Below are 25,214 nucleotides of genomic sequence, written 5' to 3'. Positions count from 1 at the left end.
CTGATGTGTGTGGCCGACGGGAGTATATAGCCGCACATGCACACCCTCTCCTACCCAGCTGTGGCTCCGAGCGCAAGCGCAGTGTGTCCTAGCCGGTTTCGCGCATGCGCATTAAGTGGTACCTGATAAGGTATAGTATTCTGACAGAACACACTCCCCTCATAGAGCCTCTAGCAGCTTCTAATCTCCCACCCACTGCAGTGTCCCTGACATCTGCCACCTCTAACAGTGCCTAGTGGCACTGACTCTGTGGCAATTATGGGACAAAAAATTGCTAATAGCTGCCCTGTCCCACTGTGTGCAGGATATGGTGGCTTTATCTGTGCACATTGTATAAGGGTCCATTCAGACGTCTGTTGAATGGGTCCGGATCTGTGCGGAACGGGTGCGGACCCATTCATTTTCAAATCCGCATTTCCTCTCCACTGCCCTGAACTTCCGGTAAAAATAGAGCATGTCCTATTCTTGTCCGCAGCTGCGGACAAGAATAGGAGTGATCTATTAAGTGCTGGTGATGTGCGGCGTCAGTGTTTTGCGGTCCGCAATTTGCAGACCGCAAAACACTTTGGACGTCTGAATGGACCCTCCGCGTCTCCTTCTCCTAGGCTGTAGCGCTGGCCAATCGCATCGCAGAGCTCACAGCCTGGGAGAAAAAAACCTCCCAGGCTGTGAGCTCTGCACTGCGATTGGCCAGCGCTACAGCCTAGGAGGAGACGGCTAGCAGAACAAGGGCAGACTCCGCCTACTATAACCAAGTCCCCGAACATAACGGAGGACATAACGGGAGAACGGAGGGGCGCCCAGGGATAATAGTAAGTGCAGTGAGATCCCTGGGCGCTGCTGTAAATGTCATGATACTTAGTTCACAATGTCAGGATCGGTGAAAGGTCCTCTTTAACAATTTAATTTCTTTTCATTTTGAGGGATATCTTTTCCATTCACACATCCGCAAAATGTTCAATGGGGCCGGAATGTGCTGTCCGCATCCGCATTTGCGGATCCGCACTTCCGCATCTGTGCTTCCGTTTCCGCCAAAAAATAGAACATGTCCTATTCTTGTCCGCAATTGCAGACAAGATTAGGCATTTTCTATAATACTGTAGTGTCTGCGATGTGCGGTCCACAAATTGCGGAATGCACATTGCCGGTGTCCGTGTTTTGCGGATCCGCAAAACACTTACGGATGTGTGAATGGACCCTCATAGTAACATTATTAAAGGTTACGTTTTATCTTCATGTATATTCTAATAGATTGCCTTCCTTGTACAATGTTATAATATACTTTCTATGTTAGAAAGTATATTATAGTGCATTTGTATTGTGCGGCAGTTGTGTGCGGTTCTGCTGCGATACTGCAGGTATATACACTCACCTAAAGAATTATTAGGAACACCTGTTCTTTTTCTCATTAATGCAATTATCTAGTCAACCAATCACATGGCAGTTGCTTCAATGCATTTAGGGGGGTGGTCCTGGTCAAGACAATCTCCTGAACTCCAAACTGAATGTCAGAATGGGAAAGAAAGGTGATTTAAACCAATTTTGAGCGTGGCATGGTTGTTGGTGCCAGACGGGCCGGTCTGAATATTTCACAATTTGTTCAGTTACTGGGATTTTCACGCACAACCATTTCTAGGGTTAACAAAGAATGGTGTGAAAAGGGAAAAACATCCAGTATGCGGCAGTCCTGTGGGCAAAAATGCCTTGTGGATGCTAGAGGTCAGAGGAGAATGGGCCTACTGATTCAAGTTGATAGAAGAGCAACGTTGACTGAAATAACCACTCGTCACAACCGAGGTATGCAGCAAAGCATTTGTGAAGCCACAACACGCACAACCTTGAGGCGGATGGGCTACAACAGCAGAAGACCCCACCGGGTACCACTCATCTCCACTTCAAATAGGGAAAAGAGGCTACAATTTGCACGAGCTCACCAAAATTGGACTGTTGAAGACTGGAAAAATGTTGCCTGGTCTGATGAGTCTCGATTTCTGTTGAGACATTCAAATGGTAGAGTCCAAATTTGGCGTAAACAGAATGAGAACATGTATCCATCCTCTGATGGCTACTTCCAGCAGGATAATGCACCATGTCACAAAGCTCGAATCATTTCAAATTGGTTTCTTGAACATGACAATGAGTTCACTATACTAAAATGGCCCCCACAGTCACCAGATCTCAACCCAATAGAGCATCTTTGGGATGTGGTGGAACGGGAGCTTCGTGCCCTGGATGTGCATCCCTCAAATCTCCATCAACTGCAAGATGCTATCCTATCAATATGGGCCAACATTTCTAAAGAATGCTATCAGCACCTTGTTGAATCAATGCCACGTAGAATTAAGGCAGTTCTGAAGGCAAAAGGGGGTCCAACACCGTATTAGTATGGTGTTCCGAATAATTCTTTAGGTGAGTGTAGAGGGACAAGCGTTATTGCAACAAATAATTTCTACTAGTGTGATATACCAGTCGCCCCCCAAAAAAACTGATTGAAGCGGGGTGTTATATACCAATATACTTTCTTTATAGTGCATTTGGGTACTGTATAGTGCATTTGCGCATGCGCGTACGCTAAAATTATATTGCCGATATTTCGCATTGAAAAAAATAATAAATGGAGATCGCAAATTCGAATAATACATCTGGTATGCCACTGTCCATGTTGCGGGACTATTTGTGCACTTCTAGTAATTATTTCTTGGCTGCAAATATGAGCTGAAAGTTTTTCAGGTTCGCCTGCCATTAAAATGAATAGGACCCGCCACAAACTTGCGGTCCACGAACATTTGATCACGTTCGCGAACCGTCCCGGCAGATGTTCATCCACCACTACTCAGCACAACAATGTAGAGTTTTACTAATGCGTCCTGAATATCGGGCGTGCTGTATTTGATCATTTCTGGAAGGATACCATCTGGGCCACTGGCTTTTTTACTCTTTATCACTGAGATCCTCTCTGTTATCTCCTGTGGTGTGATCGGTGTGTCTAGAGGGTTTTGGAAATCTTAGATTTTTTTCCTCCATATCCTTCAGCTTTTTCGTGATTTCTTTTTGTTCTGGGATTTGGTCCTCCCTCGAGATGGCTTTGTAAAGATCCTTTAAGTACTGGAGCCAGATGTTGCCGTTTTGGATGTGGAGGTTGGTGTTCTTGCTGGTTTTGTCCATGTGCTTCCATAGTTCCCAGAAGCAGTTGTGCTGGAGAGCATCTTAGAGTTGGAGGAGCTTGGTTGAGATGTTGCCATGCTTTTTCTTTCTGAGGATGGTTTTGTATTGCCTTTGTACGTTGTTGTAGGAGTGGAGTGGAGACTGGAGTTGTTCAAATCTTGGTATTTCCTATTTGAGGCCATTCTTAGCACCTTCCTTATATCTTTACACTCCCGGTCGAACCAACTGTTGGGTTGTTGCTTTTTTGGCCTTTTGTTGCATCTTTTGAGGTCAGACATTTCCTCCATTGTGTAAAGTATATTATTAAAGTCCCTTACCGTGAGATTTACTCCTTCTGGGTTCAGTTCATACACTTTACTATGGAAGTTATGGAGCATCTCCTGGATCTCTGCGTTGTTTATGGTCTCCATATACTTTGGGGCTGACATCTTGGACCATTTAAAAGATAGAGGTAGGCTGAAGAGGCCAGTCTGCTGTGATGTTTGTGCCGGTGGTTTACTTTAATTTAATGTATAGGAGCAGTTGGTTGTGGTCTGACAGGTGTGTCTGTGGGGTGACTATGAAGTCACCAACATTTTGGGGGCCATATCTGTGATGGCATAGTCTACCACACTGTTGCCTAATGCCTACATGGGAGTTTAGGGTATATCTACCAACAGAGTCTCCCTTGGTGCGGACATTGAGAATATGAAGTCTGAGGCTTCGACATAAGTTCAGCAATTTTCTGCTACTTTTATTTACTGTGCTGTCATAGCTGTTCCTCTCGGTGTGCACTGAGCTGTCACATTCAGTGTCTGCTCCGAATATATAGACATTTCCGTCAGTTGTCAGGTAGTCTCTCTCTCTCCCTACCTCTCTCCCTCCCTGTTCTTGCACTGAGGTCTCTAAAGATGAGATCATTGCCCAGGGCCTAGAAATGGGTGGAAATCTATCTATCTATCTATTCTATCTATCTACCTATCTATCTAATATCTGTCCTTCTATATATCTATCTACCTTATATCTATCTATCTATCTATCTATCTATCTATCTATCTATCTATCTATCTATCTATCTATCTATCTATCTATATTATTCAAAGGTCGTGTTCTTTAATCACCAATGCGACGTTTCAGTCCTCTTACCAGGACTTTTTTCAAGCATTAGGGCTCATGCCCACAGCTGTTGTCTTGCCGTGGCCGTATTGTGGCCTGCATACAGTGGGTCCGCAATACATGGGGCACCGGCCATGTGCATTCTGCATCACGGATGCAGATCCATTCACTTGAATGGGTCCACAAATCCGGAGATGCCGTGCGGAACGGAACCACGGAACAGAAGCACTATGGAGTGCTTCCGTGGGGTTCAGTTCCGTGTTTCAGTTCAGCAAAAAAGTAGTGCATGCACTACTTTTTTGCAGTGCGTACCGTCGGATGCAGAATGCGGACCCCATTCAAGTGAATGGGTCTGTGATCCACATGCGGCTGCCCCACGATCGTGCCCGTTAGTGTTGGTCGAGCACCAAAGTGCTCGGGTGCTAGGGTGCTCGAGTAGAACACCTCGGGATGCTCGGGTGCTCTACCGAGCACCCAAGCACAATGGAAGTCAATGGGAGAACCCGAGCATTAAATCAGGCACCACCTGCTCTGAAGAGGGGAGGGTGTCTGGTTCATAGTAAAAGGTCAGAAATTGATGGAAACACCACTGAAATGATTCGGGAACAGCATGGGGAGGATGTTTGGGTGCCTCTTGGACTCCCAGGTCGCTGCTGGGAATGATGTTGTCTGAGTAGTACGCCACTTTTACAGACTGACAATAATACGCACCAAACCGAGGATAAAATCGATTTTAGAGGAAAAATTGTTAGGAAATATTCTTTCCTGTATATTTACTTGTATATAAAGTGCAAGTGCTGCCAAAAATTACAAGGAAGAGGCACTCTAATACAACCTGTATATCACATAAAGGAGGGCCTCATTCACATTGTGGTACAATTGTTCAGGTAGTGGGAATCCTACACTCATAAAGGGGTGAGGGTCTGCTGCTGAGCTGACCCTCTAAAACATTATGGTTAAGGGCCTGCTGGTGACCCTCAAAAACATTATGAGTGAGGGCCTGCTGGTGACCCTCTAAAACATTATGGGTGAGGGCCAGCTGCTGAGCTGACCCTCTAAAACATTAGGAGCGAGGACAGCCTAATAAGCATGTTGATATGATGGAGGAGGAGGAAGAGGACGAGAAAAGGGAGATTGAACCATATACCCTTTTTAGTGGTGGAAGGGGTGAATGGGAATACAGTATATTTTAAACACCATAAAAGACACATTTAGAGTGCCTTTATGTTCAGCCGCTTTCCTCTGGTGGAGTCAACCGGTCAGCATTTTCAGTTGAAAGGCGGATACCCTTATCAGTTATTATGTCCTCCGCAGCACTAAATACACGCTCTGACAAAACGCTGGCGGCAGGGCAGGCCAGCACCTCCAAGGTGTAGAGCGCCAGTTCATGCCATGTGTCCAGCTTGGACACCCAATAGTTGTAAGGCACACAGGGATCACTGAGGATGCTGAGATGGTCTGCTACGTACTCCTTCACCATCTTCCAAAATGTTTCCCTCCTTGTGACACTAGGCCGCGCATCAGGTTGAGGGTGCTGGCGGGGTGTCATAAAACTGTCCCAGGCCTTGGAGAGTGTTGCCCTGCCTCTGTTGGAACTGCTGTGTGTTCCCCTCGTCTCCCCTCCTTGGTTGGCCAAGGAACTATGGACTCTGCCGCCAGCGTTGTCAGCTGGAAATTTGTGGAGCAATTTTTCCACAAAGACCTTCTGGTATTGCACCATTTTGCTCATCCTCTCCACCACAGGAATGAGAGATGAGCAGTTCTCTTTGTAGCAGGGGTCGAGAAGGGTGAACAACCAGCAATTGGTGTTGGTCAAAATGCGTACAACGCGAGGGTCACGGGAAAGGCAGCCTAACATAAAGTCAGCCGTGCGTGCCAGAGTCCCAATAGACAAAACTTCACTGTCCTCATCAGGAGGATGACTCTCAGTATCCTCATCCTATTCCTCCTCTTCTACCCATCCATGCTGAACAGATGGAATAAAACTTCCATGGGTACTACCCTCTGTAGCGGAGGCAACCATCTCCTGCTTCTCCTCCTCCTCCTCCTCCTCATCCTCATCATCATCATCATCCAATTTGCACTGAGAAGATGAACTGAGGGTGGTCTGGCTATCACCCTGTGTAATTTCTTCCCCCCATTTCCACCTCTTCCACATGCAAAGCGTCCGCTTTAATTGTGAGCAGCGAACGTTTGAGTAGACCTAGAAGTGGGATGTTACGCTGATAATAGCGTTATCGCCACTCACCATCTGTGTTGATTCCTCAAAGTTGCGTAAAACCTCACAGAGGTCAGACATCAATGCCCACTCTTTGCTTGTGAAGAGCGGAAGCTGACTGGAAAGGCAACTACCATGTTGCAACTAGTATTCCACTACTGCCCTCTGCTGCTCACAAAGCCTGGCCAACATGTGGAACGTCAAGTTCCAGCATGTGCTCTCGTCGCACAAAAGTCTGTGAGCTGGGAATTGCAAGCACTGCTGCAGCATTGCCAGACCGGCAGAAGCTGTCGATGACTTGCAAAAATGGGCACACACGCGGCGCACCTTCACCAGTAGCTCAGGCAAATTGGAATAGGTTTTGAGAAACCTCTGAACCACAAGGTTGAACACGTGGTCTAGGCATGGTATGTGTGTGAGCTTGCCGAGCTCCAAAGCCGCCACCAAGTTACGGCCATTATCAGACACAACCATGCCTGGTTGTAAGTTGAGTGGCGAGAGCCACAGCTCAGTCTGGTCCCTTATCCCCTGCCACAGCTCTGGGGCGATGTACTGTTTGTCACCTAAGCAGATCAGTTTAAGCTTGGCCTGTTGCCGCTTCCCCACTGCAGTGCTACACTGCTTCCAGCTACTGACTGATGGCTGACTGGTGCTGCAAGATGAGAATACAGAGGTGGAAGTGGATATGGAGGCGGAGGAGGAGAAGGAGGGGTTGTAGCCACTAACGTGGCTACAACCATCCCAGGGTACGACTCGCTCCTGGCCTCCACAACGTTCTCCCAGTGTGCCGTCAGCGAACTGTAGTGTCCCTGGCCAAAAGCACTTGTCCATGTGTCAGTCGTTAAGTGGACCTTCCCAATTACTGCATTGGTCAGGGCACTGGTGATGTTACGGGACACATGCTGATGTAAGGCTTGGACTGCACACCGTGAAAAATATTGGCGGCCTGGGACAGAGTACAGCAGGAAAGGCGCCGCCATCAGGCTGCAGAAAGCCTCAGTGTCCACAAGCCTAGATGGCAACATTACCAAGGCCAGCAATTTGGAAAGGTGCACATTTAGTGCTATGGTCTGTGGGTGGGTGGCTGGGTATTTTCACTTTCGTTCAAAGGCCTGGGGTATATACATCTGTACGCTGCGCTGGGACACAGAAGTGGATGTGCTAGCTGATGGTGCTTGCGAAGGTCCAGGTGCATGGCGGGAGGCATCCGTGCCTGCGTCTTGGACAGGGGATTGGCCAGCATGTAACACAGGGGAAGAGGAGCCAGTGGTGTGACCCACAGACATTGGTTGTTGACCCAGGCGTTCGTGCTTTGATGCCATGTGGTGGATCATGCTGGTGGTGGTGGTGAGGTTTCTAGTGTTCACTCCCCTGCTCATTTTGGTACGGCACAGGTTGCAAATGACAATTCTTTTATCGTCCGCACTTTCCTCAGAAAATCGCCAGACTGTGGTACACCTACCTCTTGGCAAGGAAAATTGCCGCAAGGGGGTGCTCCGGGGAACAGTTGCGGGCCTGTTTGGTGTGGCCCGCCTTCTCCCTTTTGCCACCCCACTGCCTCTTGCAGCCTGTTGTGGTGCTGAAGATCCCTCCCCCTCTGTACTGCTGTCCTCGCTCGGCTTGCCACCTTCCCAGGTTGGGTCAGTGACTTCATTGTCCAGCACCTCCTCTACGACTTCCTCACTCTGGTCATCCTCCTGATTTGTTGACCTAACAACAACCTCAGTTATTGACAACTGTGTCTCATCCTCATCATGAACCTCTTGAGTAGAGATGGCCCGAATAGTTTGCTGGCGAATAGTTCCCGGCGAACATAGCTTGTTCGCGTTCGCCGCGGCGGGCGAACATATGCGATGTTCGTTCCGCCCCCCCTATACATCATCATTGAGTAAACTTTGACCCTGTACCTCACAGTCAGCAGACACATTCCAGCCAATCAGCAGCAGACCCTCCCTCCCAGACCCTCCCACCTCCCGGACAGCATCCATTTTAGATTCATTCGGAATCTGCATTCTCAGTGAGAGGAGGGAAAGTGCTACTGCTGCTGCTGCTGATTCAATAGGGAAAGCGTTAGCTAGGGCATTGTTCTGTGTCCACAGACTCATCTGCTGTAAGGACAGTGTCCTGATAGCATCCCAAAAAGCCCTTTTCAGGGCTGGTACATCAGTCTGATTTATTTTCTTTTTTTTAATATATACATTGACTTAATGGGATGGAAGAACCCTTCCAGCTACCCCATACCCTTACCACAACCCCCTTCTTCTAATAAGACTCAACCACCATCTTGTTGGTAAAATATGGCCGTAAAAGGCCACCTTTATTAATTTAACATATAAATTACAACCTTTCTTTCAAACATGCATATTATTTAAACAATAATATCAAAACATTATCTTAACATTTTCCCGCTGTTAACCCTCCAAGAGATCCTGGGAGGCAACCCCAAAACACGTCTTATTCCCGATCTCCTTTTCTCATGACTTTCCTTGCCCTTGGCCGCGTTCACCGACCCAAGGACACCAGATCCACCAATTCCAAGTATACAACTCCCCTAGGCCAACTTAGGCCGAACAGGAGGCGCATTAACCAGCTTATTTTTAACTCCAATAGACGCGCATTCCACCATCTAACGCATCTCTTAACCATGAATTGCCCCCCAGGATCCCACATCAGAAACTGCCACCAACGACCACCGGTGACACCTCACCTGTGGGAGTCACGCCACACCTTGAAAGCCATCTCTAAACCGTCTCGAATCCCCAAAGCCCACATATCAATCCCCAGATCGTTAAGATGGACTCCATCCGACCTCAGAAATTGAGGCGAAGCCCCCTCCAACTCGTGATGACGAGCCACCAAGCCACCCTGGCGACGAACAAAACGCCCTACCTCCTTATTTAATTTTGCCCGGGCCTTATTAATACGGTCCACCGACCGCGCAAACCGCCATGATCTCCTGGCAACCACATCAGACCAGACCACGATCAGGTCCGGGAATTGTGACAGCAATCGGAGCAGATCCAGCTTAATGTCTCTGATAACATCTCGTGACCTGCGGACGCCCAAGTCATTCCCCCCCACATGCATCACAACAATGTCAGGAGCCCGATCCAAGGCTACGTAAGCCTAAAGCTCCGGCAACACACGACCCCACATGAGGCCCCGCAGCCCAATCCACCGTACTTGTAACTGCTCAGGGGAAAAACCCAAACGACGACCGTCCGCCGCACGTCCGCCCGCAAGGCACCCCAGTAGACATAAGAGTGTCCGAAAATCCACGCCAATCCCGTCACCGGCTCTGTAAAACAAAAAACAAAACAACAAACCACTGACATTAAAAACCCAGAAAGAAAATTCCTTAAGGCCACATCTATATAGCACCTCCATATAACAAATGTGGTCGAATGTATGACCGAAAACATGACGACTCCCACCGGCCAATCCTTTTAATAACACCGGGCCGCTTCTGTCGCTGCACCAATGCGAAACGAATGCGACGCATATTCCTGGGCCGGCAACCCAGCCGCCCTCAAACAAGACCTAAACACTGCCACAAACTGAAAAACCGACAAACTAGATCCGTCCTGATGCACCAGCAAAGGAGTGGAACCGCGTGGCCGCACTGCCAAAAATTCCTCCACACAGCGCACCGGACAAAGCACAGACCCTGTCAACGGCCGCAACCACAACACCGCCCCTTTTCCAACCTGATCCGTTTTGGACCTGGTCAACCTACATCGCAATACTCCATCCTGAATACTAACATCTTCACTCAACAGACCCCCGGACCCTTTCCGAGTAGCTGACACCAACTCTGATATCCTAAACGCCCCAAAGAAAGCCAAGGAAAAAGCCACCCTAAACAGCACGACCTCAAAAGACGAAACACAAATCACCCCAGCCTGCTCCCATAACTGCAACAAAACTTCAAAAGACACTGGGCGCCGTGAATCCCTGCGAACAGCCCCACGGCGATAGCCTTTCAAAGCCTGCCGCACCAAAAAATTCTTGGTCACGTCCACCAAACCGCGCAAACGCAACCAGAAGGACACTGCCGCTAACCTCTTGGAAGCAACCGAAAAGGACAACCCCTCACTGAACAACACCCCCAACCAATATACCAACAAGGTCTGCCACTCCTCCACTGCATCACCCACCCCTATTTGCTCCAACAAACCTTCCCAAAGCGACCACACTGCCGAGTAAGACGACCACGTCCCTTTACTCACTGACCGCCGAATCAAGTCAGCCGAGACCCCAAGGCCACGCTCCAGAGCCACTGGGGACAGGACAACCCTTGAACCTCTGCTTCCGGCGCCAATCCTCGAAAACGATCCCACTGGAAACGAGAAATAGAATCAGCTATGGAGTTCTCAACCCCCGGCAGGTGAACAGAAACAAAACAAACATTCAACCGCAAACCTTGTAACACCAATAACCTGAGCAATCTGAACACCGGAGGAGACGAAGCCGATTGACTATTAATCACCTGCACCACCCCCATGTTGTCACAGTAAAAACGCACCCGCTTATTACGTAACCTGTCACCCCACAGTATTGTAGCCAACACTATCGGAAAAAGCTCCAACAAGACCAAGTTCCCAAGAAAACCTGCTTCTTGCCATTCCACCGGCCAGGGGCCCACACTCCACTGTCTACCGCAATACACCCCATAACCGCCGGAACCCGATGCATCCGAGAACAACTCCAAGTCCACATTAGAGACAGGCGCCTCCATCCACATAGCCCGGCCATTAAAACCCACCAGAAAGGCCTGCCATACCCGTAAATCCTCCCTCACCTCCGAGGACAAACGCAAATAGTGAAACGGAACCACTACTCCCGCCGAGGCCTGCGCCAGCCGGCGACAGAAAACCCTCCCCATTGGCAATATCCTGCAGGTGAAGTTCAACTTGCCCAGCACCGACTGAACCTTCCGCAACTGAACCCGCCTAGCCCTCACCAAAAACGCCAAATCCTCCAACAAATCCCTAACCTTATCCACCGGCAACCGACATTCCATAGCCACGCTATCTATTTCAATCCCCAAAAAACGAAGCACCGTTGTCGGGGCCAACGGCACTCCAAAACGAGCCGCCACCCGCTCCATAGTTCTCAACAAAACCGAACAGACCTGCGAACCCGCAGGGCCGATAAACAAAAAGTCATCAAGATAGTGTAACACCGAATTCCAACCCGATTCCACCTTGATTACCCACTCCAAAAACGTACTAAAACATTCAAACAGCGAACAGGAAATCGCACAACCCATCGGCAAACAGCAATCTACATAAAAACTCCCCTCCCACTGAAAACCCAACAAGTGAAAACTCTCTGGATGAATCGGTAACAACCTAAACGCGGCCTCAATATCGGTCATAGCCAACAGGGCACCCTCACCGAAACGACGGACCCACCAAACCGCCGCGTCAAAAGAAGTGTATGAAACTGAACACAACTCCTCCGCTATACCATCATTCACCGCCCCACCCGGCGGAAAGGACAGGTGATGTATTAAACAAAATTTTTTGCGCTCTTTCTTTGGCACTAGCCTCAACGGTGATACCCAAAAATCTGGCAACGGCTGACAAACAAAAGGACCAACGACCCTTCCCGCAGCAACCTCCTTAGCGATCTTTTCAGTCACCACCCCTGGACAACGCAACGCCGAGGACAGGTTCCGCGGAACGGTACCATCCCCAACCGATAGACACAGAATTTTGAAACCCCACTGAAAACCTGCAAGCAACAATGCAGCCGCCTCCCTATTTGGGTACTTCTCTAAATAAGGCACCATCTCTCCCACCTTCACCGGCGTCACCCCTCTTTGGCGCAACCTCGGGTCCCTTGCCTCTCCCCCTCTTGAAGCATTTGGACAAACTATGGGCGCCTCCACAACCGGAGCACTCGTGTCTGAACCGGCACTCGGCCATGAACCGACAATGGCCTTCGTTGTATTGCCAGCAACAGCCCTTCCTCCCAACACCTTGACCCTCACCGGCCGAGGATCCCCCGGCCCCCCCTCGAAAGGGCATAGACCCCGCTTCAATTTCATCCAAAGACTAATGTCTTTATGATCCCATCGGATGCTCGGTCTGACCGCCTTCCTCTGCCTAAACTGCTCATCATATCTGAGCCACGCCACACCCCCATAAACCCGATGAGCCTCTCCGATGGCATCCATATAACCGAACAACGCAGAGCAATGTTCCGGAGCCTTCTCCCCTACCACACTAGCAAAAATGGCAAACGCCTGGAGCCAATTCTGAAACGTATGCGGAATGAGCCTATACCTCCGTTTTTCCTCCTCCTCCCGCTTACTTTCGTCAGGTTTTCCCCTATCCAAATTAAACTTCTCCAATGGAAGCAGGGAGAATATCTCCACATACTCATCCCGCCATATTTTGTCCTTAACCTCCTGCTTCAGGTGCGCACCCAACGGACCCTCGAAGCACATGTAAACTTCACCCTTAGCCGCATCCACCAACCGCACACCATCACCCAACAAACTCCCTTGCTTAGCTGACTCCCCCACCGAAGGTCCAGCGGACAACCCAGGCTGAGAACCCAAGCACTCCGCCCCAGCAACCGCTCCCAGACTACTGACACCCTGCAAAGGATCCCAAACCGTCGCTGGAGACACAGCTGTTCCCTGCCCCAATCTCGCCAACAGAGCCAACATACCGGATAACAATTCCTGTGCTAAAACCGCAGGACCCCCTCCCACCACCTGACTAGGCCCAGCATCCCCAATCCCCGCCCCCACAGCAACATGTCCAGACGTCCTCTCACCTGGCCGTCCCTGGGAAGAAGACCCAGCAGCCGCCGCTCCTCCACCATATGTCACCTGACGGGCCTCCACACGAAAACGGCACAGCATCCGGCACCTCTTCCTCCGCTAGGACACCTGCCGCCTGGGAAGGATCCGCTTCAAGCTCTCCCTCCTCCATACTCCGTCCCGATGATGACCCACCGCTAGGGCTCCTAGCGAGGGTGTGTGAACCGGACCCCTGGTCCCTGCCTCCATGTCGATCCGATGAACCCAAGGACCTCCTGGCCCCAGCCACCGCATTCGCCACTGACCCATATACCGTCGGCACCCCCTCCTCTCCTGCCGAACCATTCCTGCTACATCGCCGCACAGGGGGCAGAAGCAAATCCGGCCCACTAGTCGGCGCTCTATGGTCCTGTCGCCAGGCCACCTCCAGGGGCCGCGACGTGCTCCCATCTCGACTGCTTCCCGCCGCAGCACTCAGCGCTTGTCCCCTCCTACCAGCCGAGGCCTCCGATCGCGCTCCCACCTCGACCACCGAATCGCGCAAGGCCGCAGCGGATCCCCGCCCGGCCGCATCTCCGATCTCCGGCAGGACTCCCCCCACATCCGCAGGTGAGTCCGTCGATCTCTGTCTCTCTCTCAGGGGCCTAGACCCGCCGCGCGTCTCTCTCACGGACCTGGGGGCAGGCCCAGCAGATGACTGAGCCCCCCCCCCCCGCCGACCCGGCACGAGCCGCCACTGACCTCCCGCTGCGCCGAGGTGCCGAGTGTGACGCCGGCACCGCCGATCTCCTCTGTGGGCCACGAGAAGGACTCCGCACCCGCCTCCTGACCCGTGGGGTCGCCTCAGGGCTAAGCCGCTCCGGGGGGACCGAACGGCGTGTCCTGGTCCTCACCTCCACCGCTGCACTCGGAACAGGAACCGCACTCAGTGCCCCAGAAAGTTGATCCTGCAGCCACGCCGTCCCGTGCTGCCGTGCCGCGTCTCTCACCACCGTCATCAAAGCCTCCAGGTCCGCCATAACTTCCTCGTTCTCTGCAACTCCCCTAAGCCCCTCCTTTCACTTTCTTTTATACTGCCCGCCAAACCGTTCTCCAACTCCACCCCTTAACTACCTCCTCTCCTTCCCACACTCCCGATCTCTTAACCCTTACCTGCCTGAAGTCTCCCCCCCAAGTCAAGACGCATTCCGCTAGGTCTGCGCCTCCGCTACATTGCTATTCATATTGCAGTTGCCTGCCCGTGTGTGAGAGGAGGGACAGTGCTTCTGCTGCTGCTTATTCAATAGGGAAAGCGTTAGCTAGGGCTTGTGTTCTGTGTCCACAGACTCATCTGCTGTAAGGACAGCGTCCTGACAGCACCCCAAAAAGGCCTTTTCAGGGCTGGTACATCAGTCTGCTTTTTTTATATATATACATATATTGCAGTTGCCTGCCCGTGTGTGAGAGGCTGCAGGCTCAGTCACAGACAGTACTGTGTGCACACCATTCATACAGGGTGTGACAGAAAATAACCATTTGCAAGCCAGCGTGTGTCAGGCCCACAGAGACTGTATTGTGGCCACTGGCTAGTGGCTAGACCTCCACTTATACCGTTACAGGGTGTCATTTACTCACAAATACCTCGCAGATAAAAAAAAAAGGGGAGGGAGCCAGCATTTTTTTAACCATCTCCCCGTTCGAAAAATCTATTTAATAATTTGACCCCAGATTGGGGACGTAACAGGGATTAAACTGATGAGAATAGTACTACAGAAAATACCACTCATATCCGGTGGGGTAGTAAATTGCACAGTGCAGACGCAGTGACCGTGGCGTGGATTCAAACAAAGGGGAGGGAGCCAGCATTTTTTTAACCATCTCCCCGTTCGAAAAATCTATTTAATAAATTGACCCCAGATTGGGGACGTAACAGGGATTAAACTGATGAGAAGAGAGAACTACAGAACATACCACTCATATCGGGTGGGGCAGTAAATTGCATGGCACAGACGCAGTGACCGTGGATTCAAACAAAGGGGAGGGAGGCAGCGTTTTTTTAACCATCTCCCCGTTTGAAAAATCAATTCAATTCACCTTTCCGGGACCCTTGGTGTTGTACGTAGCTGGGTGGAGGAAGAAACCTTCAATGACATCAACGGGACATGGCTAGCTTGGTATCCAACCTTGAACAAATAGGGAGTTTGCGGTTGGGCAAATGGACTGTTTGCGGTTGTTTGCGGTGCATTAAAAGGGGAGTTTGGTCTGTCAATGTCTGTGAAGCGGCCGTAACCCTTACACTACCTGATCGATACAACATCATACCTGATCGTATACACACACTGAATGTTTTAAACCACGTTGTTCAAAAAAAAAAATTATTGTTAGGTGATTTATGCCCTTTATGGATTAAAATTCAACTCTGCGTCAACTACATAATTTTCCATGGGAGTTTTGCCATGGATCCCCCTCCGGCATGCCACAGTCCAGGTGTTAGTCCCCTTGAAACAACTTTTCCATCACTACTGTGGCTAGAAAGAGTCCCTGTGGGTTTTAAAATTTGCCTGCCTATTAAAGTCTATGGCAGTTCGCCCGATCGCGAACATTTGCAGAAATTTGCGTTCGGCGTTCGCGAACGGAAAATTTTATGTTCGCGACATCACTACTCTTGAGACACTAATTGCGGTTGACTTATTGGCAACTGTGTCTCTTCATCATCCACCTTATGAAACACTAATTGCCGTTCCCCACCGTCATCTTCTTCTGACTGTGGATGCTCCAGAGTTTGGGAATCAGGGCACAAGATCTCCTCATGTCTCTCTTCAAGTGGGCTTGGCGAGAGGCCCAAATTAAGGAATGTCGATGAAAACAGCTCCTCGAAATATACGAGTGTGGAATCACTTGTTTGCCAAGACCCTCCATGCTGGGTGGAAGGAGTATCAGGTTGAGGATTCTGTTGATCAGACTCTTGGCTACTGAGACAGGTCTTGGTGGAAGACAGGGTGGTGCTTAACCGATTGGAAGCATTATCTGCTGCAATCCAACCGTCCTGGTCGCACTGGCATGACTTCGAGAGTGGTGTCCTGCGCCGCCCTGCAAACTGGGACATGAAGCTAGGTATAGTGGATGAGTGTGTTATTTGTGCTCTGGCAGCAGGCACAGTTTCACCGCGCCCAGGGCCACGGCCGCTGCGTGCACCATGAGCAGCATGGCCACTTCCCCGTCCCTTACTGCTCGCCTTGCACATATTAAATGGTATATATGCTTGCAAGTATGTCATGCGTACAGTAGTGCAGGTTTTGTAAGTGTATGCGCAAATAAAGTACACAGAATGTCACAGATATTATGAGGATATTTTTCACCACCGCCTAATAAAAAATGACACTGAATGAATGTCACTGATATTTAAGATGTGCACACGTTAAACAGGAGGTATAGCGCAAGTAATGTCACTGTCACCACCGCCTAATAAAAAATTATACTGAATCAATGTCACTGATATTTAGGATGCGCACACGTTAAACAGGAGGTATAGCGCAAGTAATGTCTCTGTCACCACCGTCTAAAAAAAAAATACACTGAATGAATGTCACTGATATTTAGGATGGGCAAATGTTATACAGGAGATGTAGCGCAGGTAATGTCACTGCCACCATCAGCAAAAATATTAGACTGCATGTCACTGATATTTCGGATACGCAAATGTTATACAGGAGATGTAGCGCAGGTAATGTAGCTGTCCGCAGCAGACACCGTCTACTGAAAAAGTACACTGGATGTCACAGACATTTTTAGGCTGCACACGCGTTACACAGGAGATGTAGCGCAGATAATGTCGCTGTCACCAGCGGCAAAAAAAATTACACTGAATGTCACAGATATTTCGGATGCGCTAACATTACACTGGAGATGTAGCGCACGCAGGTAATGTCGCTGGCACCAGCAGCAAAAAAATTTGACTGAATGTCGCTGATATTTCAGATACGCAAACGTTATACAGGAGATGTAACGCATGTAATGTAACTGTCCGCAGAGGACACCGTCTACGGAAAAAGTACACTGGATGTCACAGATATTTTTAGGCTGCGCACACGTTAGACAGGAGATGTAGTGCAGATAATGTCGCTGTCTGCAGCAGCCAAACAATTGCAAGCTATTTAGAGCAGGTTGCGCTAAAAATATATATTGCTGCCAGATACAACTATAGTCCTTAAAAGGACTTTTGGGTCTCTAACAAGTTTTTGTGCAGGTTGTGCTAAAAATAGATATTGCTGCCACGCACAACAATAGTCTATAATTGACTTTTGGGTCTATAATAAGTATAAAAGCAAAAATATTCCTATTTCATTCCCTACACTATCTCTCCCTTCTGCTCTCAAGCTCTCTCTGACTAAGACTGAGCCGAACACGTGTCATCGGGTGCTATATAGCACCCGATGACGCGTTCCGGCCAGCCAATCACGGTAATGCCAGTAGCCAACATGGCTACGGGATTACAGTCAATGGCAGTACTTATCTGCACGTTTATTGGCTGCAAACGTGCGGGGAGGAGACTCGAGCATCGCAGAAAATTTGCGGTCCGCAGCACGGGCACTGAACGCTTACGTTCGTGGGCAAAAATACAGTGTGAAAAAAGTCCTGGTAAGAGGACTGAAATGTCGCATTGGTGATTGAAGAACACGACCTTTGAACAACTTTTGGGAGCAGCGTAGAATTTTATTTTCTAGTACTTGGATGCAGGATCACTTCCACAGCTGCTGGCACAGCGTCATTCACATTGCTCCTGCTGTGCCGCTTGTGTTTTTTGGGGGGGGGGATATCTAATATTAATCTATTTATACACTGCTCAAAAAAATAAAGGGAACACAAAGATAACACATCCTAGATCTGAATTAATTAAATATTCTTCTGAAATACTTTATTCTTTACATAGTTGAATGTGCTGACAACAAAATCACACCAAAAAAAATAATGGAAATAAAAAAATTTAACCCATGGAGGTCTGGATTTGGAGTCACCCTCAAAATTAAAGTGGAAAAACACACTACAGGCTGATCCAACTTTGATGTAATGTCCTTAAAACAAGTCAAAATGAGGCTCAGTAGTGTGTGTGGCCTCCACGTGCCTGTATGACCTCCCTACAACACCTGTGCATGCTCCTGATGAGGTGGCGGACGGTCTCCTGAGGGATCTCCTCCCAGACCTGGACTAAAGCATCTGCCAACTCTTGGACAGTCTGTGGTGCAACGTGACGTTGGTGGATAGAGCGAGACGTGATGTCCCAGATGTGCTCAATTGGATTCAGGTCTGGGGAACGGGCGGGCCAGTCCATAGCATCAATGCCTTTGTCTTGCAGGAACTGCTGACACACTCCAGCCACATGAGGTCTAGCATTGTCTTGCATTAGGAGGAACCCAGGGCCAACCGCACCAGCATATGGTCTCACAAGGGGTCTGAGGATCTCATCTCGGTACCTAATGGCAGTCAGGCTACCTCTGGCGAGCACATGGAGGGCTGTGCGGCCCTCCAAAGAAATGCCACCCCACACCATTACTGACCTAATGCCAAACCGGTCATGCTGGAGGATGTTGCAGGCAGCAGAACGTTCTCCACGGCGTCTCCAGACTCTGTCACGTCTGTCACATGTGCTCAGTGTGAACCTGCTTTCATCTGTGAAGAGCACAGGGCGCCAGTGGCGAATTTGCCAATCTTGGTGTTTTCTGGCAAATGCCAAACGTCCTGCACGGTGTTGGGCTGTAAGCACAACCCCCACCTGTGGACGTCGGGCCCTCATATCTCCCTCATGGAGTCTGTTTCTGACCGTTTGAGCAGACACATGCACATTTGTGGCCTGCTGCAGGTCATTTTCCAGGGCTCTGGCAGTGCTCCTCCTGTTCCTCCTTGCACAAAGGCGGAGGTAGCGGTCCTGCTGCTGGGTTGTTGCCCTCCTACGGCCTCCTCCACGTCTCCTGATGTACTGACCTGTCTCCTGGTAGCGCCTCCATGCTCTGGACACTATGCTGACAGACACAGCAAACCTTCTTGCCACAGCTTGCATTGATGTGCCATCCTGGATAAGCTGCACTACCTGAGCCACTTGTGTGGGTTGTAGACTCCGTCTCATGCTACCACTAGAGTGAAAGCACCGGCAGCATTCAAAAGTGACCAAAACATCAGCCAGGAAGCATAGGAACTGAGAAGTGGTCAGGTCACCACCTGCAGAACCACTCCTTTATTGGGGGTGTCTTGCTAATTGCCTATAATTTCCACCTGTTGTCTATCCCATTTGCACAACAGCATGTGAAATTGATTGTCACTCAGTGTTGCTTCCTAAGTGGACAGTTTGATTTCACAGAAGTGTGATTGACTTGGAGTTACATTGTGTTGTTTAAGTGTTCCCTTTATTTTTTTGAGCAGTGTATATCTAATATCTATTTATGTCATATCTATCCCCTATCTATATATCTATCTAAAATTATGGAAGAAAGGCAGCATTTTGACTTCAGTGAAACAAGTGGATTCCTTTATTCCCCCAACACTCCAAGCTTCCTGCCTGTTGGTCTATTGATTGCTTAGCTCCAGTATGTATCATTTGCATTACTTATTACCGAGCCATTGCATTTTTTTTTATTGAACCTTGGTATAAATCTGGCTTTTGCACAAAAACCGGCTGTTCCGTGGATTGGGGACCGCAAATTGCTGTCCCCAATGCATGGACACCATCCGTGCGGTTACCGCAGATGTAAACAGACCCATTCAATACGTACGCACCGCAAAAAAACAGAACATGTTTTATTTTTTTGTGGTGCGGAGGCATGGAGAGAAACCCCATGGCAGCGCTCCATAGTTCCGCACCTTCTGGATTGCGGACCCATTTAAGTGAATGGGTCCGCATCCGTGATATAGTGAGCACACGGTCGGTGCCCACATATTGCTGACAAGCAACGGCCGTCTGCATGAGCCCTTAGGCTGAGTTCACACTTCAGTTATTTCCATCAATTATTGTGAGCCAAAACCAGGTGCAGGTCAAAAACACAGAACAGGAGGAAATCTTTGCCTTATACCTTATCTCTGAGTAGCCTTCACTACTGGTTTGGGCTCACAATAACTGATGGAAATAACTGACCAAGCAACTGAAGTGTGAACTGGGCCTTACCTGCTTCCTGACACTGGCTCTTGGCTCCGATGCGTTGTGAATAAATGTGACTGTTTATACAGTACTTCAGAATTTTTAGCCACTTTTTTAATTTCGCCCAGGGCCACATTTTGTCTAAAACCGGCCCTGACTAAGCTCTTAACGCTAAGTATTCAAATATATAACCACAATGCAAAAAGCAGTAAGACCAGAGCACTAAAGTGTAAAAAATCCTAAAAGATACACAATAATAAAAAAATGTACTGTATATTAAATACCTCAAGTAAAAAGGAAAAGGTACAGTGCTCTTAAAACTTATATATGTGTTTTCATTTCGCAAAGGTGCTCATATACACCTTAGATAGCCGTCCACCAAACACTTTACTCACCGGGAGAGGGGAGATGTTGGGAAGCATGGACTGCTGACATCACAAGATCAATTTCCCTTATACTAATCAGTGAACCAAACAAAAACCAAAATTTATTGCATAATATGATGAATAACTATGACCTATTTATTATAATCAAGGTCCTACCTGTAAGTATGGTTGCATTATTTTTGTTTAGATTTTCCAAAAGTTTGCTAAAAGACACCCCTTTCATCTCAATGGGTTTCCACGCAATACAATGTGACGATTTTCCTTCCTTCCCCTTCCATTTCACTGTCAGATTATTTCCAAATAAAGTTACATTTTCAAAGGGTATCACTGAAAATATGAAGTATAATTAGTTATTTATGGAAGAACAAATGTGTTCCATAGAAGAAAAAAGAAACACATTTTCACATAAAATCCAATACAGTGCCTTGAAAAAGTATTCATACCCCTATAACTATTCCTTGTCAGTGCTCCGTGACATGTTCAGAGTTTGGGATATTTTTTCTATAATCTAACCCTGCTTTACAATTCTCCACAACTTTATCCCTGACCTGTCTGGTGTGTCCCTTGGTTTTTATAATGCTGTTTGATCACTAATGTTCTCCAACAAATATCTGAGGCCTTCACAGAACAGCTACTTATAATGAGAATAAATTACACACAGGTGGACTCTATTTACTAATTAGGTGACTTCTGAAGACAATTGGTCACACTGGATTTTATTTAGTGGTATCAGAGTACAGGGGCTCACTATAACTTCACGTCACACTTTCCAGAAGTAAATGTTTTGCTGATCACCCAATGGTCATATGTTGTGTGAAAGCATAGTTGATCAACAACCAAAATCATTGTTTCTGAGCAGCAGATCATCTTGTGTAAGCAGGCATCTGCTGTCTAGAAACAATGAATCTGTATGGATCCTCATACAGAAGAGATGATTGCTGCATGTAAATAAAGCATTTACTTCCCCTAACAATCAGGCAATTATCAGGAACGTGTAAAGGGGCTGTGTAAAGGGGCCATAAGAAGTCAATAGTGGGCCTGAAAGCAAATATATTTGACTCCTACCAGTGATATACATTAAAAAGTGGTTGCCACATAGAAAATATATACAGTCGTGGCCAAAAGTTTTGAGAATTACATAAATATTGGAAATTGGAAAAGTTGCTGCTTAAGTTTTTATAATAGTAATTTGCATATACTCCAGAATGTTATGAAGAGTGATCAGATGAATTGCATAGTCCTTCTTTGCCATGAAAATTAACTTAATCCCAAAAAAAACTTTCCACTGCATTTCATTGCTGTCATTAAAGGACCTGCTGAGATCATTTCAGTAATCGTCTTGTTAACTCAGGTGAGAATGTTGACGAGCACAAGGCTGGAGATCATTATGTCAGGCTGATTGGGTTAAAATGGCAGACTTGACATGTTAAAAGGAGGGTGATGCTTGAAATCATTGTTCTTCCATTGTTAACCATGGTGACCTGCAAAGAAACGCGTGTAGCCATCATTGCGTTGCATAAAAATGGCTTCACAGGCAAGGATATTGTGGCTACTAAGATTGCACCTCAATCAACAATTTATAGGATCATCAAGAACTTCAAGGAAAGAGGTTCAATTCTTGGTAAGAAGGCTTCAGGGCGTCCAAGAAAGTCCAGCAAGCGCCAGGATCGTCTCCTAAAGAGGATTCAGCTGCGGGATCGGAGTGCCACCAGTGCAGAGCTTGCTCAGGAATGGCAGCAGGCAGTTGTGAGCGCATCTGCACGCACAGTGAGGCGAAGACTTTTGGAAGATGGCCTGGTGTCAAGAAGGCCAGCAAAGAAGCCACTTCTCTCCAAAAAAAACATCAAGGACAGATTGATCTTCTGCAGAAAGTATGGTGAATGGACTGCTGAGGACTGGGGCAAAGTCATATTCTCCGATGAAGCCTCTTTCCGATTGTTTGGGGCATCTGGAAAAAGGCTTGTCCGGAGAAGAAAAGGTGAGCACTACCATCAGTCCTGTGTCATGCCAACAGTAAAGCATCCTGAGACCATTCATGTGTGGGGTTGCTTCTCATCCAAGGGAGTGGGCTTACTCACAATTTTGCCCCAAAAACACAGCCATGAATAAAGAATGGTACCAAAACACCCTCCAACAGCAACTTCTTCCAACAATCCAACAACAGTTTGGTGAAGAACAATGCATTTTCCAGCACGATGGAGCACCGTGCCATAAGGCAAAAGTGATAACTAAGTGGCTCGGGGACCAAAACGTTGACATTTTGGGTCCATGGCCTGGAAACTCCCCAGATCTTAATCCCATTGAGAACTTGTGGTCAATCCTCAAGAGGCGGGTGGACAAACAAAAAACCACTAATTCTGACAAACTCCAAGAAGTGATTATGAAAGAATGGGTTGCTATCAGTCAGGAATTGGCCCAGAAGTTGATTGAGAACATGCCCAGTCGAATTGCAGAGGTCCTGAAAAAGAAGGGCCAACACTGCAAATACTGACTCTTTGAATAAATGTCATGTAATTGTTGATAAAAGCCTTTGAAACGTATGAAGTGCGTGTAATTATATTTCACTACATCACAGAAACAACTGAAACAAAGATCTAAAAGCAGTTTAGCAGCAAACTTTGTGAAAACTAATATTTGTGTCATTCTCAAAACTTTTGGCCATGACTGTACCCCAACAGCCTAGGGCAACAAAGCATAGTGTCTTGTAAATCTGTAAAAACAAACCAGGTCTACTGATTCTGCAATTGAACCAGTTGACCCTGACATGCCCCATCTTAGCCCATGTATATAGAAAAACTACAGTGTTGTACAGCAACAAGTTTAAAAGCAAGCAAAATAAAATTGTTCATATTCAGAACCGAGTTGTAAAACATTTATGCGTACATGTTTCTGATGTATAATAGATCCTTAGTAGAGTTGAGCGAACCTGAACTGTAAAGGACGGGTTCGTACCGAACTTTAGCTTTTTTTTTACCCGAACATTTACGTAAATGTTCAGGTTCGTGTTCGGTGTTCGGCGATTTTTATGGTGCTTTTTGAAAGGCTGCAAAGCAGCCAATCAACAAGCGTTTAACTGTGTGCCCTAAGAAGCCATCACAGCCATGCATACTATTGGCATGGCTGTGATTGGCCAACTGCAGCATGTGACCCAGCCTCTATATAAGGCTGAGTCACGTAGTGCTGCATGTCACTCTGCTATTCTTAGTGTAGGGAGAGGATGCTGCTGCTGTCAGGGACAGATCAGGGATAAATACTAAGAAGAACTGCCTTATAACTCAGCGATCTCAATCCAATGTGTTTTGTGGGTGCAGTGCACAGTTTTTTTAAGCCTGCACTGAGCCAACTTCTGTTGAAAACGCATTTTTTTTTAAACTTCAGTTTGTCACTATGAATACCTAATCGGCAGCCATTTTATGCAGACATGCTGGTGCAGCACTATCTATCTGCATGTCTGCTAGTCCAGAAATACAGCTTTTTTGCTGACTGTGTTTAAATTTTTTTCTTTTTTCATATAGTGCACTAGCACTATCTATCTGCATGTCTGCTAGTCCAGAAATACAGCCTTTTTGCTGACTGTGCTTAAATTTTATTTTTTTTTATATACTGGTCATCTTTGATTACACGTGCATAGGTGACAGTCACATTTAGGCCACAAATACGGCCATTCGTTTACTGCGGTTGAAATAAACCGTGTGTTTATATACTGCTCATTTTGAAGTTAACATACATAGGCCCAGATTCAAGAAGCACTTGCGCGGGAACAAGTGTGATTTGCGCCGCGCAAGTACTGATTTGCTCCTATGCAAATTTGCGGCTGATTCTGTAAACCAGTTAAGCCTGAAATGCGGCCATTTTCCCGCACACGCAGCCTAGCTGTTCCTGCGCAATTTTGCGCGGGGTGTAAGTTGCACCTTCATGGAATTCCCTCAGCGAATATGCAAATTAGGTACTGCCGATGATTCAGAAACATGCGCGTGTGATGCGCATCTTGCGCTGGAAGCGTGCAAGCTTTTTTCCCTGGGCAAACTTGCTCCTGTTAAAAGCAGGGGCAAGTTAGCAAAAGATGGCCAAATGTCATCTGAAGGAGCGCGCAACTTCAGCAGCACCTAGACAGACGATCTGAACAAGCAGAGCACCCACATTTTCGGGACCTCACATCTGTGCACCAACATGCCAGGGGCAGCTATGGTTCTTGATATTCTATTGACTGAGCCGACTCGTAGGAGGGCACGGGAGAGGATTTACAGAGGGCGCTACAACCTTTTTCAGATGACTGATACTGAGGTGTATAGCATGTTTCGCTTTAGCCCTGAAGTCATCCTTGAGTTGGTAACAATCCTGCAGGATGACATCAGCAGCCCGACCCATCGGGGACAGGCAGTGCAGCCACTGGTGAAGGTAGTGGCAACCCTTCATTTTTTGGCAACTGGCTCATTTCAGCGCACAGGTGGAGTGGTGGCAGGGATG

At 47.8% G+C, this 25,214-nt stretch overlaps 1 protein-coding gene across 2 annotated transcripts in view; it reads right to left on the bottom strand.

Moving 5' to 3' along the window:
* IL12RB1 (interleukin 12 receptor subunit beta 1) overlaps window positions 1–25,214 on the bottom strand; it is a 403,260-nt gene that overhangs the window by 131,736 nt on the left and 246,310 nt on the right. For both annotated transcript variants that reach the window (XM_040417823.1, XM_040417824.1), the window contains one exon: window positions 20,904–21,074. In XM_040417823.1, the coding sequence (XP_040273757.1) occupies window positions 20,904–21,074 (171 nt within the window). The remainder of the gene's footprint in view (window positions 1–20,903; window positions 21,075–25,214) is intronic.

The sequence above is a fragment of the Bufo bufo genome, chromosome 2 (genome assembly GCF_905171765.1).
Source record: "Bufo bufo chromosome 2, aBufBuf1.1, whole genome shotgun sequence".
Classification (NCBI taxonomy): Eukaryota; Metazoa; Chordata; class Amphibia; order Anura; family Bufonidae; genus Bufo; species Bufo bufo.
This window is presented reverse-complemented; position numbering and strand designations above follow the sequence as displayed.